Consider the following 24,952-nt stretch of genomic DNA (forward strand, 5'->3'; position numbering starts at 1 on the left):
ATGGAAACTCAAAAGGGTTGAGGAGGATAAAATGCAGCAAAGAGGAATGGTCGAAATATGCAGCTGTGAAGTCCACTACACAAAAGAAGCTTTGGGAAGTATCATCATTCTTATTCTCTAGAATCACATTGTTTTTATTGCACGATATTTGTTTTTTGCTTGAGTAATTTCCTCTCAGTACAGAAGGTCATACAGAAGGCTACACAATTTGCACTTTTGTTTTCTAATAATCACATCAAAAATCTGACAACGTGCAAATGTCACACGATGACTCCCACCAGGTGAATTCTCATTTCTCTTTGTGCAGTATAAATGAGTTCAGCCCGCGGGGTGGGCATACATGTTAAGTGCCTCTCAGTTTTAAAACTCATCAGAAAAAGGAAGGCCTGCAGGGTATCTGGCAGCAGTCCGATTAAAGGATGTGACCTTTGGCCTGTAGGCGACCACACCTCCACAGGAAGCCCAAGCTTTTGAGTTTTTAATAACATATAAAAGTCTGAAGTCGAAGACACAGTTTTCAGTTATGGATGAATGGTCAAATGTCTGCTGGTTGGCCTTTATTTGTGTCCTTAACTGCCACCATATCAGTCAGGTTAGTTAAAAAATAATGAAGGCAGTTTTGACTGTGCCCTGGTGCCCCTACAATTGCTTTTGCAATGTTAGAGGCTTTTGGGCACAGCATTACACATCATGCTTCATTAAAATCTCTCTGTAACATGGTGTCCTTACCAGAGTGCAACAACATCAAGCAATTAATTGGTCACACAGTCAGAAACGTTGATTTGGTACCAGCCAGAGTGATTGTGTGTTACACCACTTTTTCATAGGTTGTGACAGACACTGGATGCATGTAAAACAATAAATGTATCTGAATGAATTTAAATTGTTTCATAGCATTTTATAATTTTGAAAACACTTGGGAAACCACCATCTGTTCTAGACAACACATATACATCATTAGTATCATCAAAACTAACTGTAATTCTATGAACTCAGCATTTTACATTACTTTAAAATAACATCAATGATAGATTTCAGATTTTACACCACAGCCTAATGAGTATGTTGGATTGTTATTTTACCAAAGATTATCAAATGTGCCTTAAAATGTAGTTATATGATTTAACCACATTTTACACCCAGATTTTTGTTTTTTAACACATAAGTCTTTATGCAACATTATACAGAATTATTATTATTATTATTATTATTATACAGAAACCACAATGGAGAATCCCAGTACTGTCCTTTGATTTGCCTTGATGTCATCCCATCTGCAAGTTTTTTTTTTCAAATTTTGCAGTTTTGTGGCAAATGTTTAATCCAGTTATACTTAACTGCTATTAAAATAAAATGACTGATATGCATTTTGTTCTAAAGCTGAAATAATACTCATGTCATGTTGTATTTCCACTGTGTTGGGAAAGACTATTATTCCTATTATGATTAAAATCTACATTTATCAATAGATTCAAATTACGATGACCTATACGTGTAGGTATATTCTACTATTGACTAACAGACATTATTAAAGTATTTTCTGTTTTTTTGTGCTGCAGAATTTACATGAAAAGGACATCTATGAACCTTTGAATTTTTGAATTTGAAATGCCATATTCTGCAAAAAACAGTTTTTGAGGTTTGAAATTGGAAGACAGGTGAATATTATTCTGCTTAAATGCCAATACATTAGTCACATTAGCACCACTCTCCATTTCATTCTGTAGTTTTACTCCTGCGTTCTGAAGATAAACCGCTGAAGTCTGAGGTTATGCCCGGCCTTAAGTGGAGGTCAATATAATGCGGCCAGAGAGCCTTAACATAGTGCTACGTTTTGTCCATAAACACACACAAACACACACACAGATTTGTGTCCCCATTCTTAGAACTTGTTCTTCCTAGTCTTTTGATTGTCCTTGGATTTCATCTATTTTTGTCTTCTTTGTTTTCTGCAAAGCACATTGATGAACCTGTTTGTTAATAGCATGCTGTAAATAAACCTAATTTGACTTGTTTTGTAAGCAGTATCATTGCTCTGACCATACGTTATAGTCTTAATACATGGGTCCACACACACCTGGGGAATTCGGGAGCACAAATAATAAATATGATTAAACTTGACTGGTTCTGCTGCCTTTTTAGTTCTGTAGTATCCCAAGTGTAACATAAGCTGGGGAAGATGGATTTGGCTGCTGGTTGGCTGTGCATTGTGTTTCTATGGGTTACTTTTGTAGGGGAGGATTTCAGAGTAGCTGCTGCCACCATTCCAGCTTCAACCATCAAAAGAATTATCCCTGACAGAGACGTAATGAACTAAAATAGCCTTAATGAGATCAGTGAGGCCGGGGTTGTATTGTCTCTAGGGAGTAACCACCAACAGAAACAGTCCTGATAAGTCCAAACAATTGTTAGAATGGAGTTACTTTAGCAACACTGAGACAAACAGTGGGATGACACCAAAGGAGACAATTATCAAAAGCATTTCTAGTGAGAGAGGAACGCTGCTGTCACAATGTCCAGATAGAATAAACAGTGATAATATTTTGTGTAGCTTTGCATGATGGAGGGAATTGATTAGAATTGATTCAAGATACTGTCTAAATTCACATTTCATCCAGAAATTATGTCTGATAACAATTGTATTTACTTTATTATTTACTGGTTTATTTAACACAGACAGTCAACATTAGGGATATTTTCCAGCCACAGTTGCATAGTACAAAATACTGAAAATGATACAAGTATGCATGTAATAAAAATTGTTAGACAGTATTGAGATATACAAACTACTGGCTGCAGAAATTAGCTCAGACTGAACACACAGATGGTCCATCCTGCAGCACCTCATTATCCATGTATCAGGTTGACCCAGTGATGTCACTTCTCAGAGCTCGGGGCACCTTACATGGAGTGTATCTCTGTTAACCTGGTTACAATAACAGTGGTGTCACTGACAGCAGAGAATGCAAGCCTTCCAGTGTTTGGCCTGTCAGTGTGTGATGACAAGGCAGGGCATTCAGCTGAGAGGAAATTGAAGTTAGCTCTGCTGTAAACAAAAAGCAAAACAGGATATTTTTAGATTATGCATGCATCTAACGTAAATATGTTTTTATTGTTTTCTTCTAGGTAGTCGGTATCTTTGGACTGTTGGTAGAAGCATATTTAGCTGTCACCAGAGTCATCACAAAGTAAAACAAACTGAGTTTCTGGGTACTAACAGCCACAAAGAAAAACTAGATGAGCTCCTGAACAAACAGATTTGAATATTTTGTTGGCAGTGTTCAGCAGTGAGAAAACTTTAAATGAATGAGCAACCTAAAATCATCTATTGTTATTCTGATAAACATTGGTAACAAATGGTATTCAAAAGTGAATTGAACTGCAGAATTTCAGCCTAATCCCCACCTGCACCATGTACAAGACATCACCTGCACATCAGGAGTGCGATTGGCATCCTCACTTCCTATACACCAACAGTTCTATCTTCTTAGAAGCATCGGCCATTTACAATAAATTTGATATAAATGTAATATGACAGAATATCATCAAACTTCCCCTCGCCTCAAAAATAAGCCTGAAGGTTTGGGTATGATCCAATTCCCTCTCTGCCATCACTGCTGTCAGAAAGTTCTATTCATCTTCTTTTTCATTTTCTCTTGTAACTAGGAGCTGTCAAGGCCTGAGGGCTTTGCCTTGCAGTTTGCTTGGCTATATTTATAATTGGACTCTGTCAACAGTGTCCAGTGCAACTCAACTGCACAGTTTGTTATGGCAGCTACTGTGTACTGATTTCAACACATGCCAGCTGTGAGACGGTTTGTATGTCATTAATGCGCAACTATAGGTAGTTGCAGACACAATGGCTGCACCCATGACTTTGTGGATAGAATGAAAATAATCTAAAAGGGATCAGAGGGGACTGAGCACAGCTGAAGTCAAATTCTTCCAGGCAATATAAAGCTCTAGGGATGCTAAATATTGACAGGGGAACATAGGTATGTGTGTACATCTAATATATACAAAGGCTGTGTGGTAACTCAAACATACAGAACAGCTGTGTCTGTAGCTATGCACAATGAATACTACAGTTGTGTTGAATGAATGAAATCAGATTTTTTTCATTTTACTGACATTTTAAGTTAATGTAAAAACAGTACAAACACCATATGTGAACCTGGTAATGAGAGAATATAAGATTTTGCATGGCTCCTTATCTGGTCAACATTCTCAGACTCCCCCATAGACACATATCTTAACCTATTCTAAAATATCTGTGATTCTTATCTGGATGTGCAGTGGTGCTCACTGTGTAAATAATCAAACCTACTTTTAATATAATTGAGTCATTTTGACCTGCCATCCTGTGCTGCAGAATGTCTGCGTGGATGTCCTCTTAATCAACACTGGATCCCCAGATGAGTAGTGCAGAGAGAGGCCAGATCGTGACTGGGCTTGTCAGAAGTCAGAGGAGAATGCTCTGCTGGGGGATGCCTCTGACACCTGGAGGACCTGTGTGATGAGAGAGCAGCATAGCAGGAAATAGGACAATGTCACTGGTTGGCTCTAATAAATAGAACTTTTGACTCATGCTTTAACAGTAGATTATGGGCTATTTTGCAGGGTGAAATCTGTCAAGAGGAGTAGCTGTATTGTGGCCACATGGATTGACAGTGGACACAGTCAAATTCCTGCAGTGCTTCCTCTCCATCAGCTCTGGTGTGTATGACTGCATACACGCCATACCACCTCACACATTCAAAAGCAGATATAAGAACTTTATTCCACTATGTGTTCCTTGTCAAACAATACACAGTACTATATACTGTAGTGGCACTGCACATGCAATGACCAACCTGTTTGACCAAAGAATTTCATGACAGATGTGATTTTCAGGAGAAAGAAGGTGGAAAATGTACATAACATCGAAGGTAGTGTGTGATTTCTGCTGGTAATAAAGGGTGTGTGGATCATCCTCCCTACTCAGCAGAGCAAACCACAAGAGGGAGACAAAGCTTTTCACCAGTCAGACTCTTATACAGTTTTCCTTTATTGTTTGGAATAGCCGGCAGTGTGTGAATACATTTAATTAGAGATCATTTAAAAACAGCATCTTACAGATAGATTTGATCTATATAAATAAAATTTGAAATTGAATATTGATCTGCTTTAGGCGTGTAGGCGTTATATATATAAATCTTGCCTTATGCCCAAACATCACCTTATTCGTTTATTTTTCTAACCGTATCCAACCTGATGAGGTCCAGCCCACGCGGCATCGTTTTGTCTGTCCAGAATGACACAAGCCACGTCCATTTAAAACCTGACATACACATTCCAGCGGAGATATTAACCAATCGGCTGAGAGGAGGGCGTCACTCTCCTTACTCCAGCAAAGCAGGAGTATGAAGTTTAGGTTATCAGTGTGCAGCTGCTGTGAGAGAATGGTGCACCTTAGTGCCCATAGGTGCGTGATATTATCCAATTCTGATTTTAAATTGTTGCTACTTTAACCGCTATACTTACTTTACAAGGGTGTATGCGCAAAGTTCTGTCTCCTCAGCGGTTCCACTCTACAAATGGCTTGGATTAAACCCCCGCATCAGCACGGGACTGGCGCTGCTTTTATTCTGCTTGCTGTGATTCTGACAGGTGATGCAGTTGCGCAGGTTTTTGACAGCTATGGATTATCATACGCCTTGAGGTCCGAGCTGTCAGAGGACACGATATTGGTTGCCAATAATGGGATCCGCGTGCCTTTCGGGAGATCTGTCTTCATTGATCCCATCAACGATTTGGTTATCCAAGTTCAGCCCGGTGATAGATGCAGCATAACAGTCCTGGACAATGATCCCTTGTCTCAAAGGCCTGGACACCTGTCTCCGAAAAAGTTTCCGTGTGAATTTGGCCCCAACGACGTGAAGTATTCTCACTTTGGCTCTAGGAGTCCTCCGAGGGATAGAGTGAGATTACAACTCAGGTATGACACCCACACGGATACGATTATAATACCTTTTATGATGGAAGTGGAAGTCATTTTCACACAGCTGGAAGTGCTAACCAAAAATATGCCACTCACTGTTGAGAAACTGCTCGGCACAAGTAACCCTATCGATAGAAGAATTTTAGAATTCACCTATGATAGAAGTGCACAGCAATGCAAAATAGCCTCTCTTTCCAGTGGCAGCGTGCTGCCCAGGTATGGAAAACTTGTGGATGAGGACAGCCTCGGAACAATGGTGGACTGTGATGAATATATTAAAATGAACATCCGTTATCAGCATACTTTTGCTTTGAAGTCACCAAACAGAGATTACATTCCAATGTTTGTGGAGTTACATGATAAGGAAGGCAATTTGCTCAAGCAGGAATTTTTCCAAATTTTGGTGAGGATTAAAGATGGAGAGGAGAACACAGCTCCTAAACCCAGCTTTGTTGCAATGATGATGATGGAAGTAGACCAGTTTGTAATGACAGCGATAACCATGGATATGCTGGCTGCAGAGGATGTTGAGTCTAATCCTGACGAATTAATTTTCAACATCACATCCACCCTGTCCTTTGAGGAGGGCTACATAGTGAGCACAGATGATAAGAATTTACCAATAACTTCATTTTACCAAGGAGACCTCAAAGACTTGAAAATCGCCTACAAACCCCCTGCTGTGGATTCAGACACAGAGCGGATTTTCCAGATTGAGTTTGAGGTTGTGGACACAGAGGGGGCTGTGTCAGACCCTTTTGCTTTCATGATTGTTGTTAAGCCTATGAACACATTGGCCCCTGTGGTGACTAGAAATACTGGCCAGTTACTTTATGAGGGTCAGTCCAGGCCTCTGTCCAGTTCACAGAATCTGGAAATCAGCGATGAGGACAATTTAGACAAAGTCAAAATCATGGTTATTGATGGACTGAGGCATGGAGAATTAACTGTTTTGGGCTCGAGAAGGAAATTTTTCACCCCAGATGACCTCAATGCTGGAGTAGTCATTTATCAACATGATGGCAGTGACACATACAGTGATAATATTATTTTCAGAATGACAGATGGCACAAATGAGGTGGAGTTTCTGTTTCCCATCACTGTTGTGCCAACTGATGACGAGCCTCCCATAATCAACGCCAACACTGGTTTGGTTTTATTCAAAAACCAAATGATACCTATCTCCTCACTTATGCTCAGTGCAGCAGACATCGACTCAGAGGATTCTTCAATAAAATTCACAATAGAGCCTCCCTTTTCCACGATTGGGCAGGTCTTGCTGCGTCAGTCTGAGGCCCCAGAGGACCCATCAACCTGGAAGTTTAATACAGAGGATGAATTGTATGAGAAAGCAGTAACTGAATGGCTGCAGCAGGATATTACTGATGGCAAACTGTTTTACAAGCACAATGGGCCTCACAGCGTCAGCACAGTCATGGATCAGTTTGTGTTTAGAGTTCAAGATGACAACGACCCACCAAACCAATCAGGTGAGAACTCGTTCATTATCAAAATTCTCCCTGTTGATGACCTCCCACCTGAACTGTACCCTGGCACAACTCTGCAAATGACTGTGCACGAGTATCAGCTTACTTACTTCCGAAAGAAATTCCTCTGTTACACTGACCTGGACTCAGAGGATCGGGATCTCAAATACACAATCATCCAGCCACCGACAGATACAGATGAGAATAGCCCTGTTGTATTGGGAGCTCTGGTATTAACTGAAAAGCCAAATACCAAAGTCACAACTTTCACTCAGGCACAAATTAACCACCATAAAATAGCTTACAAACCGCCTGATCTTGAGCTTGGAATTACCTCTCATTTTTTGCAGTTTAGGTACACTGTGGAGGATGTTTCTGGAAATATTGTAGAAGGAGTTTTCACTATATTTTTAAAGCCTGTGGACAATAAGCCGCCTCAAATAACCAACTCTGGATTTACTGTCCTTGAACGTGGCACACATATCATTACAAGTGCTGAGCTCGACACCTCAGACACAGACACAGATAGCAAACAGATATCCTTCACTATTACTCAGCCTCCACTGCATGGCCAGATCCAGTTTACATTTACTGACATGACAAAAGGAGACAATTTCAGCCTAGAGGATATTGGAAATGGCAGAATTTCGTACATCCATAATGGAGATGAATCGACAATTGATTTGATACAAATAGATGTCAGCGACGGTGTCCATGTTGTCCCAATTACTATAAAGATTAGTGTGAAGCCAGTTGATGATGAGACTCCAACTATCAGTCTCCCAGCTGGCACAATTGGTTCCTACATAGATGTACTGGAAAATGGAGCAACAGAAATCACAAGTAATGTCATTCAGGGAAGAGATGAGGACACAGATGACCTCCGTTTGACTTTCATTGTGGAGGACCCACCATCATTAGGTGAAATTCTGGTGAAAGGTGTCCCGTCTGGCACATTCACCCAAGCTGATATCATTAACGGCCTTGTGGTCTACGCTCATACCAGTGGGGAGATAGGTTTGATCACAAAGGAGGACTTTTTCAATCTCACTTTGACGGACATGTCTGATGAGTGGACTGTTGGAGGAAATAAGATCACAGGTGTCAGAGTGCATGTAACTATTCTTCCCCTGGACAGCCAGGCTCCAGAGGTCTTTGTGGGGCCACAGTTCACTGTTGTTGAGGGAGAGAAGAATGTCATTCAGATTCTTCATATAAGCACTGATGATGTTGACACCCCCAACGATGATCTCCTTTGTACAATCATTGTACAGCCGACTTCTGGGTATGTGGAAAATATCTCCCCAGCCCCGGGCTCAGAGAAATCCAGGTCCGGTACAGCTATTAGTGCTTTCACCATCAAGGACATCAGACAGAATCACATTTACTATGTTCAAAGCATTCACAAAGGAGTCGAGCCAGTGGAGGACAGGTTTACATTCAGATGCTCTGATGGCATCAATTTCTCTGAAAGGCACTTTTTCCCTATCTCCATAATCCCCTCTAATGATGAAAAGCCTGAGATTTACATGAGAGAGTTTGTAGTTATGGAGGGCATGAACATAGTCATCGACACTCCCATTCTGAATGGCGCTGATGCAGATCTCCCCTCTGATCAGCTCACATTCATTATCACCAAACCCCCCAAGCATGGATTTATTCTCAATCAGCTCAGTACCGGCACTGTCCCTGTCTCTAACTTCACCTTGGATCAGATCAGGGAGGCCTCCAGCATTGTGTATGAGCATGATGACTCAGAGATCACAGAGGACAGCTTTGATATTGTTCTCACAGATGGAAAGTTCAGTGTAGAGAAAACAGTAATAGTTATGATTATCCCTGTGGACGATGAGACCCCGAGGATGGCAATCAATGACGGCCTTGAAATTGAGATAGGTGACGTGAAAGTCATAAACAGCAATGTATTAAAAGCTACTGATCTGGACTCTGAGGATAGCACACTAACTTATATTATTCGCTATGGGCCTGGACAGGGGTATTTACAGAGGACAACACCTTCGGGGACATTGCAAAATATCACAGTTGGAATGAACTTTACACAGAACGAAGTGGATCAGGGTTTGATTGTGTACATCCATAACGGGCAAGAGGGGATTCGAGACCTCATCAAATTTGATGTAACAGATGGCATCAACCATTTGATTGACAGATACTTCTATGTCACAGTGGGGGGCATTGACATGGTTTTCCCAGACGTGATCAGTAAAGGTGTATCCCTTAAAGAGGGTGGCAGGGTTACTCTGACAACAGACCTGCTTAGCACCAGTGACCTTAACAGCCCAGATGAACACTTGGTTTTCACAATCACCAGAGCTCCAATGAGAGGACACCTGGAGTGCACAGACACACCTGGGATGCCCGTCTCATCCTTCACACAGCTCCAGCTGGCTGGCAACAAAATCTACTACATCCACACTGCTGATGATGAAGTGAAAATGGATAGCTTTGAATTTGAAGTGACTGATGGCTACAACCCTGTGTTCCGTACTTTTCGCATCTCCATCAGTGACGTGGACAATAAAAAGCCTGTGGTGACAATACATGGCCTGGTGGTAACCGAGGGAGAGAACAAACTCATCACACCTTTTGAGCTAACAGTGGAGGACAGAGACACTGTTGACCGCCTCTTGAAATTCACAGTAACTCAAATACCAGTTCATGGTCGCCTGCTCTTTAACAACACCCAGCCTATCACCTCCTTCACAAAGCAGGACCTGAATGAGAACATGATCAGCTACAAGCATGATGGCACAGAGAGTGCAGAGGACAGCTTCTCTTTCACCGTCACTGATGGCACTCACACAGACTTCTACATCTTCCCCGACACAGTATTTGACACTCGAAAGCCCCAAGTGATGAAGATTACTGTCCTCCCGCTGGATAATGGGGTACCACAGATTGTGGTGAACAAGGGTGCCCCAACATTGCGGGTTCTGGAGACTGGTCACTTAGGGTTTGTGATCACCAGTAAGACCCTTAAAGCAGAGGACAGAGACAGCATTCAAGATTATGTGACCTTTAGGATTACTGTTGCCCCAGAACATGGCTACCTGATCAACCTTGGCAAAGGGAATGCCACTATCACCACCTTCACACAAGGTAAGAGAGCTGCATTTCAAACAGCTTTGCAATCCTGTGACATTCTGTTAGATGTATAATGTACTGCAGAGACTCACATTGAAGACAGTTTCTAATTCTCTTGAGCCTGCTCTAAAACTCATTTTACATTTAGGCCTACTCACTCTGCTAAAGTGCTCTGATCCCTGAAAAATGCTGAGTTCAGACATAAAGGTTTTTGTTTTGACTCAAGAGACTGCCTATTTACAGAGATGAAGTATGCCAGTGCCTCAGGCTGACCAGATCTCACTAGAGGAGCGCATTTTTCAAACAGTGCCTAATATATTTCACTTTGGGACAGAACTGATTGTGATTTGTACATAACCAGAGTCATATTTTCTAACAGAAGACAAGGGGTTTACAGACATGATGATAGATAATGTGCTCATGCAAACAAAAGGGGGTGGGGTGGGGACCCTGGTAGTATGGCTTACAGCAGACTGGCTTTCCAAACGTGAGTACATACATTTTTATGTCACACAGACCAGAGGGGTAACTTGGTAAATGCTAAATATCAGGGTAGCAGCATCAGTGTACAGTCAATATCCATGTGTTCCCTGCTTTTATTTACTGAGTCACTGTGAGATGCTTTCCCCAAGAGGCCTTTTCAGTACTTCAAGAGTTCTCACAAGAGTAAACAGACAGTAAATAAAGACACTATCTCCTGGGCATTTGAAAATCATGGCTATGCATTTTTATTGATCGGTCCCTTTGAAGGGAAATGTTTTGACATCAAATATTGAAGACAGCAAGGGCTGTAAACTTCACAATCTTTTAGATCCAGTGCTATAAAGAACCCTGTCTAGCACCACACTATCAGGATGGCAAACAGATCGTTGTGATGGAGCCCCAACAACCAAGCTATTCTTTATGTTCTGTATCATTCAGGAGTCTAATAGATATACAGCACTTGTTACCAGGCAGTTTTTTCTTTCAGATTCCCCCGACACTATGCATTGTGCACATTTCATCACACAACCTCAGGCTGTTTCTTTTGCAGTTATTGACAATCAGGAATAAATGTGTCATTTAATGTGTCAAATAACTGATGTAAACTTGACTCATTACATTTTATGAGTAGAACATTGTGGATATTTATGCAAATCCATCTCTTTTTCAGCTGAAATTGATGACATGAACATATGCTACGTTCTGAGGGATGGCGACAATGCTACAAATGACATGTTCTATTTCTCCATCGAGGACAGTGGTAAGTTACTTTATTTAAACAGGCCCTCTTGAAATTATACTCTGTGGTAAGCACACCATTAAAGTTGAAATGAGTCCTTGTCATGCTGACTTTTGAGGCTGAAATATTGAATTTTCAGAATCAGAAATACTTTATTGATCCCTGAGGGGAAACTCTTTGCAAAGGCAACAGGCAGCATGCACGTTGGCGCATACACACTAGAATAATGTTTTGTTACACTACACTGTCTCAAGTTTAACTCCAATTTTTTTAAGAAGGTAAAGGAAAAGCTTGGCTGTGCTTCATAATATGCCTAATTTAACAGAATTACTAAGCAAAAGCTGTGTGCACAGTTGGGGAAATTTCCAGAACAATAACTTCACACGGTTTCTTATCTCATGCATTGAATGAGAAGTAAAGAAAAATTTACCATTTATAGATTTTGTTTATGGCATGCTCTGTTCAACCAGGAGTTCTGCCAAAAAATTTTTATGTCAGAACTTCCATGCTTATTAACCTTTTATACCTGAACATTCATGTTAGTCTTACTGTGCAGTATACCCTCAGTATAGTCTTAGTGAGTAGCACTAGCACCCCACCATGATCACCCATAATTTTTTCAATGCAAGGGCTTCCTGATTTTGAAAGTAATGATTGATTTAGCAAGTAAGTAATTAGTAGAACAATTAGTGAAGACCTTCCTTCCACTGTAGATACGTAATCAGTGAGTGATTGGTTTGAGGCAATTATGCCGGTGTTGCCGATTAGCAGAAGCAGTGTGCCTGACAGTGTGTCCTTTTTTGCCACTCTTCAGGCGTGATGAGTGAGCACAAAGGACCTCTCTAATAGGGGCCCTCTTTTCCCACATGCACCTCGGTGGGCCCGTGTACACATTTTCCCATCTCTCGACTCAGGACTAATCTGTGGCTTCAGTTGAATAATAGACAGGTTAACATCAATGCCAACAGGTGGATGGGGCGCTAATGTTTGATGACTAAAATGCAGGGGACAACTCCTTATCAGGAGGTGATACTGAATGAAAGTGCTTTACCTGAGCTGCTGGCAAGTGTTGAGCGCATGCAGAGCTCTTGTTGTTGAGTGAGGTTCAGTTAGTACATTTATTATTGTCTCAGTTGGGTTATTTGTCATGGATCTCTCTGGGCTTCTCTCTCTGTGTCACTTTCTTTCTCTTTCTAGCTTGCTTGATGCTTGATGATATACTTGTATCCCACACTGGTAGTTTATCTTCCAGAACTGGCAATTAGATTTACTTTTTTCAGCACTCCCTACAATCTTTTACATCACTTTCAGATTTGAAAAGAGGATTTAAAACAGCATGTCTTATTCTATCCTCGATCATAGTTATCTGCTCAAAAAAAAACAAAAAAAAACATGACACATCGCATATCTCTAAAATGGCATTCTATGACATGGGAATTGTGCTTTATAGTGTTACCTAAATGGCTTGACAAATTGATGAAGAGTCTTGTTGGATGACCCATCCATAAGCACTCGACACATACTGCACTGCAGCTTGTGAGGCAGTCAGTGAACATTTTTTAAATAAGATTTAAGCTGTGCTGGTGGCTGCCCTAAATCCCCAGACAGAGCCTCCAGCTCTTTGAACAGTCGTGTTGGGGAGGAGTTGAATGGTATACACTGGCACACAGCTGCACTCTATCATGTTCAGCAGTGGAAAACATTCTCCTCCTCACTTCAAGTTCATTGGGAAATTTACCAACTGCACTTGGCAATTTTTTAGGGTGAAAAGTTACTTTTCATGTCGCAGCTGCTCAGTGGGATTCCAGGACTTTTTGCTAACAGCTGTGATGAACAGTGAACGTGTGCACAGTTTTAAGTATATGTATGACTACTAATTAGTATGTGCAACTGAATTTGTGTGCATATGTATTTTAGGGTGGTTTTCATTTTGTTTACATTACATATATAAAATACTGATAGACAGGATAGAACAGGGCTGAAGTTTATTATGGATTATTCAGGTATTTTCTTTCAAAATAATTGATTAATCATTTAATCTATAAAATCTGAAAATAGTGAAAATTCCCTAATAAAATTGAAAAATCCCTTTTCCCATGGAGCACAAAATTGAGGCCTTTAAAATTGCTTGTTTCATCCAACTCAACACGAAGACATTCCACTAATTTTCAATGATATTAAACAGAGAAAAGCAGCAAATCTTCACATTTGAGAAGCTGGAAACAGCAAACTTGAGATTTTCCGTGATAAATTATTTTAACAATTTGTTAATTATCACTCTTACTATAGATTTTCTGTTGGTTGACTAATCAATTCAATCGACAGTTCAGCATTAGTTGTAGCCACTGACATTACCTGCTGTCACTTTGCCTCTGCTCAAAGATAAGTTTACTGTACTGGGATCAGTGCCCCACACAACTGTTATACTTGTTATAGAATTTGTCCTGGTACTTGGCACAGTCGTGGCTCTCTTAAATTGAGCAGCCAAGGGCTGAGTTCTTCTTGGCAGTGATGCATCTTCTGCTTGATGTGTCATTTAAACTTTAAATGAAGTTTTCAGAGCCCAAATTTAAAGCTATGTTGGACCTGACCCTTATCCATTGTTTGGCACCATTCAATGTGAATATTGGCCGCAATAATGTCCTTTGCTTTAAGTGGGTGTTACGGACAGAGCAGACCAGAGACACCGTGAAGAGACTGAGATAGTTTATTGTAACAATGGAAATGTGAGGATGATAATGCAACCGTCCTTTAGCTGGTAGTAGAGGAGCTCTGGGGTTGAGGAGACACACACTGGAGAGATGAGACACGCGGGACCGGGATCTGGAGCAACACACACGGGAGGCTGGAGATAGTTGGAACCGGGATCGGGGCACTGGAGTTGAGTAGGCGTCTTGCTGAGACGTAGGTGAGTCCATGGCATTTGTGGAAGCAGGATAAAGAGTTCTGTCCTTAATCCAAATGATACCGGACACTGACTGAGGCAAGGGATGGTGTTTTATAGGGGAGTGGAGTGATGATTAGGTGCAGGTGTGTAGTGAGTGGCAGGTGACTGGGATTAGTGCTCAGATGAGGGAGTGCGATGTGTGAGGTTAATGACATGTGAGTGTGACTACTGGCTGGTGAGAACATGACAGGCTGTGACAGTGGGCAGATATTCATGATTTTATAAGAACTGCTTAAAAGGATGATGAACGCTTAGTCAATTTTTTTGTTTAACTCTGTAAATTATGCTTATGTAATTTAGACTTGAAGAGAAGTTGCTATTTCACTCAATTAACTTGGCTGCATAAAGACACCAGATGGGCTTTAATCCACAAATAAAAACATGGCAATGAGGTCACATCCCAAGATGCTTATAATTTTTAATCAGTATGTGTCACAATAGAAGGATTCTCACTGTGTGACTAAAACGCACTGCTACTTTTAACCCCATTGTGGTAGGACAAACATCAGAATGATACTGAAATCACTTCAAAATTATACTGCACATTTTTTGTAATAGTCTATAACTTTATACTCACGGGTAATATGTGGACTTTATGTATCATTTTCCCCACTGTCTCCAGTTTCTTTTCATTTCAGAAAGCTGCCTACCGTGTGCCTTTACGGCTGTGCTGTTGCCAAAAAGGAGATAACAGGGTTTATTTTCTCAGAGCCGCTTGTGTATCTCTGCTATTTGTCAAGCTTGTCAAAGCTTTGAATGAATAATCACAGAGGGCTGAAATTACACATATTAATTTGTGGGTGTCTGTTTACTGTTTTGGAGAAACATCACACCTGGACAGCAAAGTCACGAACAGAGGCGTGGGCCAGAAACCTCTTTAATTACTTAGAAAGTGTCTTGTTTAGAACAAGACTGGTATTTGGATGTTTTTGTATCCGTGTGTGTGTGTGTGTGGTGGGGAGGGGGCTGCTCCTGTCGTTCTGTGAGTTAATTGCTGTGTGTCAGTGAACTCCAGCCCTCTCCTTGTCTCCTGAGGATTCAGGTGCATTCAGGTGAGCTTACCTGAACACACACAAACCCTGGCATTCCCAGGCAGTTGTTTGTGGAGCTGAATCCCTGTCTGCCTCCAGCCAGTCAGTCAGCATCAGGGATGTTCCTACTGACAGACACAATGCTGTGGCCTTTGTTTTTCTTTCCAGGCACTCACTACCATCTCATTTCTTTCTTTCACTGAGGTACAAAGAGACAGCAAAAGATCATTGATCGTTCAGTTTATAAAAACATGCTATTTCTGAAGGTCAAACACCACACCTTTGTCTAAAGTTTCCTCGTGTTTCCCATGTGACTAGTGAGACTTGTTTAGTATTTAAAGTGCATAGACTATGAAAATCAATAATTCAGATTTGTAGTGGAATGGGTCTGCACAACACAGAACATATTACTGACTGGAGCATTTTTTCTTACATGGCAGCCCCTGAAACAGAGAGGAATGTTTCTTGTTTCCAGTTTCCAATGCAAGTCTGCAGTGCGCACCTCAACAAGCGTGTTGTGTTTGTTATTTCTGCTTGGTGTAACAAGATAAGTTCAAGTCACCATGAGTACCTCGACCTAATAAATCCTCCGAACCATTCCGGCCTGCAGTAACATCTGCCGTGTAGATCGTCTACATCTTCTATGTTATCGCTGTGTAATCGCTTGTGACACCGAGTGCATACTTGAATCCATCTCCCTTGTCTCCCCTTCTGTCTAATCCCAGGTTAGGAGGGATTATCTTTCTCCCCATAGCGTGCTAGAGCACAACAAAAGTAAGGGGGAACATGCACTCACATGCAGTTCTGTGGTTAATATAGACTTTGTGTATGCTATGATATCCCCATCACAGGGCAGGTGATGACTCTGCAGTTTCTCTGTGTGTCTCTATCCTGTTATTAATTAAATTGTCTCCCCTACACTTTTCTTGGGGCGTATAACATTCCTCTGTCCTTGGGACCTATAGTATGAAACAAATGCATAAAGTATGCTGTAAGCTTCAGCAAATTACATAGCGGGTCCAGTTGTTGTGTTTTAAAGATATTTTAGGGTGTTAGGTTTTCCTCACAATCCACCTGTGGACCGTCATTTTATTGTTATGGAAAAATGTTTTGTGATAAAACATCTGGGAGTTAATTAGAGGAGCTATTCCTGGGTAACAGCTGCTTCAATTTGGGGGATGAAAAACTGAATTACAGAAAAGGATTTAGGCTAATCGTTTTATATGGAGAGTGATTTACGTGGCTCACTGATCCCTTATGTCCTTAGTCACTGACTTTGAGTCATATTTTTTTCATCAGTCTGCACTGCAGTTATATTTGTAATGTTTATTACCCAGCACCAGTCTTCTCTATTCAACACAACATAACAAGGTGTTTGGTGTTAACAAGGGATTTTCCTTTCATGTGCGTGTGAAGAGCAGAGATGACTGAAGTAAAAGCATATCTGGATTGTGCTGCAGTGACTAACCAAACAAGTGAAGAACCTGTGCTTATCGATGAGGGGATGAGACATTCATTGTGATCTAACAGACTTGAGCCAATGTAATTCTTCTTAAAAAAAGGTTAAAAAGCCATTATTAATGATTGGCTCATTCTATAAGGCAAGTAAGCCAAAAGATGCTGGTGAGAGGTTTCATTGTTCTATTATGAATTAGGCATTGAATTAGCCAATGAAGGCTTTTCTGTCTTTTTCCTTGGGTTTTCTTGGCTCAAGTTTGTTGGATTACTATCAACAGATGTCTGTTTTATGCTTCTTTTCCTCCATTATAGTTTATTTTTCTTTTGAGTGCAGATTACTGCTAAACACTCCATGTTTAATCAGAAAAGCGTCTTCTGCTATGTTACATGTGAATGCTGGGACAGAAAAAGAGAGCCCTAAATGTATTGGTAATGATTTAGATATATACAATATTTATTTTGTGATAGTGATAGTGATTGTATATCACATATAATTTGGGTGAAACATGGCTAAAGCTTCTCAGACCCTTTCACACTGATGTGTCCTCATTTTTCCTTTGGAAAACAGAAGTGAAACCCTGCTTGATGATTACCTTCCTCTGTCTTAATATGCTGCCAAAGTAAGTGTGTGGAGCCAAGATTAACAAAGCAAAGGCAAATTCCCAAAAGTATAGAAACCCCAGGCCCAGGCTTGTTCCCTGGATGATGATATGTGTCGTCATACCTGCCTTAGGATATCACTCTAGCAGAACTGGGGTTGTTCAAGCACTGAGTTTGTAGAATATCCTTCTTTTGTGAAAAAAGCTTACAGGGTGAAGTTTATGTTATCAGTTTTGAGTTTTGACAGTCATGAGTCCCATCAACTCCAGAAAACCTGATGAATACATGTATTTTATACATAGCTTTCTAGCACTGGAAAAAGGAGAGATAATAGAAAATGGAAAACTGAAATGTTCAGCAAAATGAAAGCTTTTCACATCCATAATGACAGCAAAATTTAAATCTCAGTCTCTTATGGGCGTTCCATTTCTGTCTTGTATGATTTTTGGCCTTAACATATCAAACGATATAATGAGACTGTGTTTTGACAAATCTGATACTCCCAGAAAACAGCAGGAACTAAGAGTCAGTGATGCCACAGTCACTGCTGTGACTCTCTCTTCATAGTAGCAGAGCTTTTGTTCAATTTTGCAAAATCACTCTGGATAATGTGTTTTTGGCCCCTGAATCCCAGCAGTGGGCAGGAACTGCTCCTCTCAGCCCTGCTGCATGATAAGCTTCTGTCAGCTGGGCTAAGGCTGTAGTGTCACAACTCTCTCCAATTGAGCCTGGGTTTCAGGATTGGAGCCTGGATTGGATCCTTTGTACACACCTTTGCATGCGCAAGCATTCACACACACACACACACATACACAGTTGCACACACAAACCATCCACCACCTATCCATCTTGGGGCCAGCTGCCTGATCCCATAATCAGAGATGAAGCTGGCACTGCTAAAATGTTGCATCAAGATGCTGGGCATCGACTACAGTTTAACTGATGCTTTGTCTTTGATTTCAAGCTGTTGTCTCTTTTGATTAGAGTGCTATGATGTAGGCCAGGAAAAACACCAACTTATTTCATTTTGATATCATCAGCATTTCAGTATGCCAAGAAAATATACACAGCAGTGGGGAATTGAAAATGTTACACAGTTTGAAACAAACTCTTTTGAGTAGGTTTTCATTTTATACACTTGCTCTGAACACGGTACGAGTGTTTCTTAAGAGTAACAGGGCTCTCATGTCATAAATGGTGCTGATGAAACCTTTTTGGGATTCTGTGTATGGATCAAGCTCCCTCTCACCACCATCTCCACCACCTGCTTTCCTCTATAAGTGGAGCCTGATAGGCAGGATATGAGAAGTAATCTAGTTGAGAAATGGGAGGGAAGAGCAGTCAGAGGAGATGAAAGATAGAAATGCTCTGTTGGTCCCAGTATTGACGGGGGCAAGGCGTCAAGCTGCTTCCTGACGCCTGTAGCGATGGCATGGATGAATGTGCTGATGTGCAGTTCACTCTCTAAACACCGCCTGTGTTGACAAGTTGTGAGGGCTCAAATGTAGTTAGTTAGCTCTGCTGGTATGCAGCCTCATCTACATATCAATAGAAATTATTTTGATATTTGTCGTAGACTTGATTACTCTATGGCAAATATAGACTAATCTTTTTTGGTTTTTGCCCTATGTAGCTTTGAGGAACATAAAAAAACTTAAAAACATGTCTAGAACAACCAGTGAAATGTCTTGCTGCCTGAAATGAACTAGATCATGCCTGGGCTTATCATAGTTTTCCAGGACATGGGCTTGGAGTGAAGAGTTACGTATTAGCAAGCAAATGGGAAGAGGGAAACAAAGATGGGCCACTGGGTGCTGGTCTAGACAACTGGACAATCTGATACAGTAGTTACATTTAGCTCCTTAAATCTCCAAATCACCGGCTGAAGCTATTACAATTACCACACAATTGTTCTGTAGTACTTTATAGGTTATCACTGGTCAATAAGTCATATGCAAGAACAGTTTTGTTTCAGCACTTTGTGTTTCATTACAGGGAGGAAACATTTAGTGCTATTGGGGCATTGTGAAACCTTTGTGATAGTCAGCTAACAGATTTAATTTGCACTTAATTGACGTTCTAAAGAGAGTTGATCATTTTTCAAAGGGCATTCAGTGTTTGTGAGTTAAAATGTCACAGATAGAGCTGTAGGCTACAGTGCAACTTCTGCACACCTCTCATTTTTTATCCCCTTTGCCATTTAGCTTTTGTCCTTTAGATCTAATAGTTTTCTGTGTCTGTGAAATAGAACTCATCACATCTTATTACTTTATTCCATTCCTCGGGGGTCTAGGTGTTGTGCTCCTGACACCAGGCCAAGCATCTTTTTGTTAACTTTGAACATCCATGGTCTCTGAATGACAGCCTGACATAGAGAGCAGCTTTTTGAAGTTCATGAAGTTGAGTTTTTGACACATTTGATCCAGTTCTGTGGTAATTTTCAAAGTGTTCGGTTTGTTTGGTCGCTATCTTAGTTGTTATCTCTACCTGTCTCTATCAATGAGCTTCAACTTGTGAGCACTGCTGCACTTTAATGCTTTCATCATTTTCAACAGTGTTCCCTGTGCCATATTAAATCAATTTGTAGTAAAAAAAAAAAAAAAAAGAGTATAATAGGTTATACTAATAACTGTAGCCTACACTGTATTGAATTGTTAGAGCTTATACTTTATGAAAATTTTTAAATCACATGACCTGAACTGACCGCAATCTTTACATTGTCTTTATTGTTTCAAGGTAACTAAAGTAGTTCCACATCATTTAAAAACACATCAGTTAAAAAACAACATTAACAGTAGCGGTCGACCTATGTCACAGCTACTGTAATATCAACACTAAACCTAGTCTAGCTGACAAATATAGTAACTATACTTTCAAATGGTGTACCATGGTCTTGTACATGTTACATCTACAATGAGGTAATAGAGTAAAGGTTAATTTAACAAATTAACAGTCTGTAATAAGATAGGATAATGCTTAATTGATCCCCAGGTGATTAATTAGGTGTTACACATCCAACTTTGACAAATTACATTATATTATATACAGTTATTACATCATCAAATGGCTATCACATTGGAAGTTGTGATAAGCAACTAATAATATAATAATTGTACTAGTTACAGTATGTCGTAATACGTAGTAATACGTTTTTCTTTTCAAAATATTAAAAATCTCAACATACTGGCAATAGTTTGCCCAAATGATAATGCTATTCATGGATGGACTTTGTTTTGCCTTGCAAAGATAATTGCTTACTCAACTAGAATGCTGCACTTCCTGATGGCACACTGCACACAGCATAATCTAATAAATTGCACTCAAATAATTTTTTAAAAATTAAATGTAATTGGGCGATAGGATTGAAAGTAATATACTACATGTAAATAATACAAGAGTAACTGGGTACTGTATAAGGCCATACATTTAAATCTCCATATTACGCATTTTGGTATACTGTACATACAATTGCTGCATACAAATACGTTTCTTGTTATTTCCATGTTATTTGCATGGCCACTACTATACCCACAAAGTCACAGAATTGATTCCTGCAACTACCAGAGTGTCTACTGTATTACTTTGCACCAAAAGGTCTTTTTCTTGATTTTTCTATTGTACAATTCACACTGTCCAAGACATCCAGAAGTTGTTTTTACAATGATTCAGATGCAGAGGGAAATACTTGCAGTTTGAATGTCTAAATTAAATTTTGCAAGCATCCTTAGACGTAATCTTCTTTTACCATACCTGTACATATTTTTGAACCCTGGGTTTGTTCCACTGTACAGACTAATCTTCTGTCCAATATTACAAGAAGGAGACAATGACAACATTAGAAATTTCTCCCCTCTTTTCATGAACACAGAGTAACATGCTTATCTTTAACATGCAGGTTTGCACAGTTCTACTTGAAGGCTCCTTTTCACAAGTCATAAACAAAGAACCAAGAGTCATTCAACACTTCTTTAGGAATTACCATTTCAGCTTTTCAGGGAGCATTTTCTTCTCAGGCAAAAGCCTTTCTACATGTGAGGATTTGCAAGTAACAACTGTGAAATGCAGCTGAAACATGTTGTTATAAATAAAAAAACCAATGGCTGCCAGCCCTGAGAACAGCCTCGACAAACACCCGGCTCTATTAGTATGGAGCTCATGAGTCTGTAGGACTGGGATGGGGTTTTATATTCTATGGCCTCACACTGCTGCTTTCAGCAAACAGTCCACCATTATTCGGTCTGACAAGAGAGCAAACACTGTGCATTCAAGGGTCAAGAAAAAGCATGTCCCCCTCTCTTTGTCAAGTCCCTTCATCCTGCATCCTTATGTTGCTTTGTTTTCTCTCACATTTTCACACTTCCCCATGTATCTCCTTGTTATTTCACTACATTTGTTCTTATCTATTCAGTCACCAGCAGCATTGGTGAGGTACATTTAACACATGCACTTGTAACAATGCAAGCCTTTCAGCTCCTGGTATGGAGACAGATTTTTGTCTCCATGAGCTCATTGCTTCAGTCAGGAAGTGTGTGACATGACTTGATAAATGTTGTTTTCAAAGATAAGCTCTAAATGAGTGTTGCATGTTGTTCTTTTACAAATAACTATTCAGAAAGGTGTTGTAATGAGTTCATATATAATGCATGAATGGTTGTAGATATATTTTGCAGGTGTCCCCTTATTCATCTTACTTTATCTTTTTCAGTGGGTCACAGATTTGCCAAAGCTACTTCATTAACTACTTCAGTTGGCCTCATGGCTGTCAGGGCATTCATACTTTATATAATTGACTGGTAATGAGCGAGAAACTTTTGATTTTAAATCCACAATGACCTTTACATGTGAATGCCGAAGAAAGCCCTGCAGCTGCTAATTCAGCCTTTTGTTGTTATTTCCGCTGCTGTTGAGAGTTCAGGCTTTTGCTCTCTAAACCGTGTGGCTGTTAATTAAGACACTTGAGGCTGCATCCTCTTTGACAGACAGGAATGCCATTCAAGGGCAATCAAGGAATACTTCGTCTGACCTCACCTACACAATCGAAATAAAGCCCTCAGCAATTATTTTATACCTCTTTTGGATGGGTTCCGAAACTCAAGGTCTGCTAATTGATTTATTTACTCGCTTGTACAGAGATACAGGGGCATTAGACTTTTCATCTTTTCAGTTTTCAGGTGCAATAGTCATTATCCTGCTGAACAAGGCCAGACAACAAAAGGTCTCTTACAGTCTGAATGTCAGTGGATATGTATTTAATGATGAGTTGAAGATCTAGAGTCTATATAAATCATGATCATGTTAATGATTGTAGCTTAACCAGAAGGATGGAAATACCTTAGAATAACTTGTGTCCACCCAAGTCTGAACAGTCTGTTTTCCAGCCCTAATGATGTAGCCATGATCAAGGATAAGTTCTGACCTTGGGTGCTTGGCAGGACACCCTGTGCCCCTGGTTGGAAATCAGCAACCCGCAACAGAGCAGATATTCTGCAGGGTTGTGCATCCAGAGTTGGTCACTTGCTAATTCCTAAGGTGTTTGGTAAGAATCAGTTTCAACTAATATTTCCAGGTGTGGCTAATATGATTATACTTAAAAACCCAGGATATTTGCATGTACTGTATGTGATGCCAGTGATTTCTAAACACTGAGAAATAGTGACCCTAGCAAATATCCAAAGGGCACTGTATTGAGTTGTTTTTCTGTCTGCTGTTTGGATTTTTTCTTCACATGTACTTCATATTTTTAATATTTTAATTCATTTTGAATGTTCCTCAATAACTTTCAAAAAATGAATTTCTCCAGCCAGTGTGTGGGTTTTGTGTGAAGTGTTTTCTCTAATGACAAATTATGTCATTTGTGGCAGTGTGTGAGGACACTAGAGTGTGAAGCAGACTCTCAGGACAGGACTGACCTTTCCCTACAATCACACTGTACAGTATTTACACATTTGCCTCTTGGGCCACAAATAAAGGAGCTCCATCTGAAATAAGACCTCTGGGAATTCCTCACTGCCTTTCCACACAGGCGAGGGTGCTCCTACTTTGTGACCCAGGAAGAAAGCCACCGTCAGCAGTTTCCACAACAACCTTATGCTGCAATTTGGAATCAAAAACAGAAAGTGTGGGAACAGGATGAAGGTTGCTGCTTTGCTTAAAAGGTTACTTACTGTCAATCACACTGTGGAGGACAACATTTATAAGAACCCTGAAGCACATTTTCTGATTCACAGAAGGCACATTTAAATCATAAACTAATAAGTGCTTTACCTTGAACGACTTTCTGTGGATGTTGGTTAATGGTGTAGCATTTTCAAAATATGCTCTTGTTCTAATGAGCTATTCAGTTTCTGTGCTCATCCAACGATCACTGTTATGTATGACTGAGCAGTTGAACTAATATTTTGTCAATCTGTCAGGTTTTGCATGCATAAGGCTGAACAAGGTGAAAAATAAAAAAAGTGTATGTGATTTATTTTTACAACAGTAAAGTGTTGAAAATATGATCCAAAAAGCCTCCAAAATTGTATTCTAATTTCATCACAGCCAACATAACAAGATAACTATGTTCCTATAGAAATCAACATAAATTTATATTTCTAAGCAGAGGTGTAATATGTAAACACCTCTTGGTTATTCCATATCTAAACACCTTCTAAACAGTTTTAGCAAATGTTTATTCACAATATGGTCAAATTTAAGACTAGAAAGTAATTCCAGCCGTTGTATTTTGTATTTGGAAAAGCACTGAGAGTTAAATCACCACTATAGTTGTTCGTGGTTCAGATGTTAATCTCAAAGAACTTTCCCTGCTGAGAGCAAAGCCTTGCTTGCTTTAAGCCTTGCATGGTTCTCTGACCCAGCACTTTTGTTCAGAAGTGCCTTTGGCCTTCTTCTTTCAGGCCCCTCAAATGTTGCCTCAGAGTGACCACTGTGTCAGAGTGGACACAGAGGTAACAGCAGACAGAATGGACCCTGTAGAGTGGCCAAATTTATAGCAGACCAGTTCCCTGAAAGGCTGTCCTGATAGAAAAGGGTTTAGGGCCTGTGAAATCATAACAGTTCTAAATCTTTCAAGCAATGGCCAACTCGTTACTGCTGATACAAAGCTTAGGGTGATTAGACCAT

At 40.2% G+C, this 24,952-nt stretch overlaps 1 protein-coding gene and 1 long non-coding RNA gene across 3 annotated transcripts in view; one reads left to right on the plus strand and one right to left on the minus strand.

The window, feature by feature from the left end:
- Positions 1 to 2,623: 2,623 nt before the first annotated feature.
- On the minus strand, positions 2,624 to 5,255 carry LOC122878598. The gene is made up of 2 exons (XR_006378513.1): positions 4,354 to 5,255; positions 2,624 to 3,046 (listed from the first exon to the last, which is right to left on the minus strand). It is a non-coding gene; the product is annotated as an uncharacterized LOC122878598 (long non-coding RNA).
- A 166-nt stretch (positions 5,256 to 5,421) lies between these two features.
- The window catches only part of frem2b (FRAS1 related extracellular matrix 2b), a 51,764-nt gene continuing 32,233 nt past the window's right edge, over positions 5,422 to 24,952 (plus strand). For both annotated transcript variants that reach the window (XM_044201528.1, XM_044201529.1), the window contains exons 1-2: positions 5,422 to 10,587; positions 11,726 to 11,815. In XM_044201528.1, coding sequence (XP_044057463.1) covers positions 5,577 to 10,587; positions 11,726 to 11,815 — 5,101 coding nt within the window. In that variant the 5' untranslated portion in view covers positions 5,422 to 5,576. The remainder of the gene's footprint in view (positions 10,588 to 11,725; positions 11,816 to 24,952) is intronic.

Source organism: Siniperca chuatsi, linkage group LG7 (assembly GCF_020085105.1).
Source record: "Siniperca chuatsi isolate FFG_IHB_CAS linkage group LG7, ASM2008510v1, whole genome shotgun sequence".
Classification (NCBI taxonomy): domain Eukaryota; kingdom Metazoa; phylum Chordata; class Actinopteri; order Centrarchiformes; family Sinipercidae; genus Siniperca; species Siniperca chuatsi.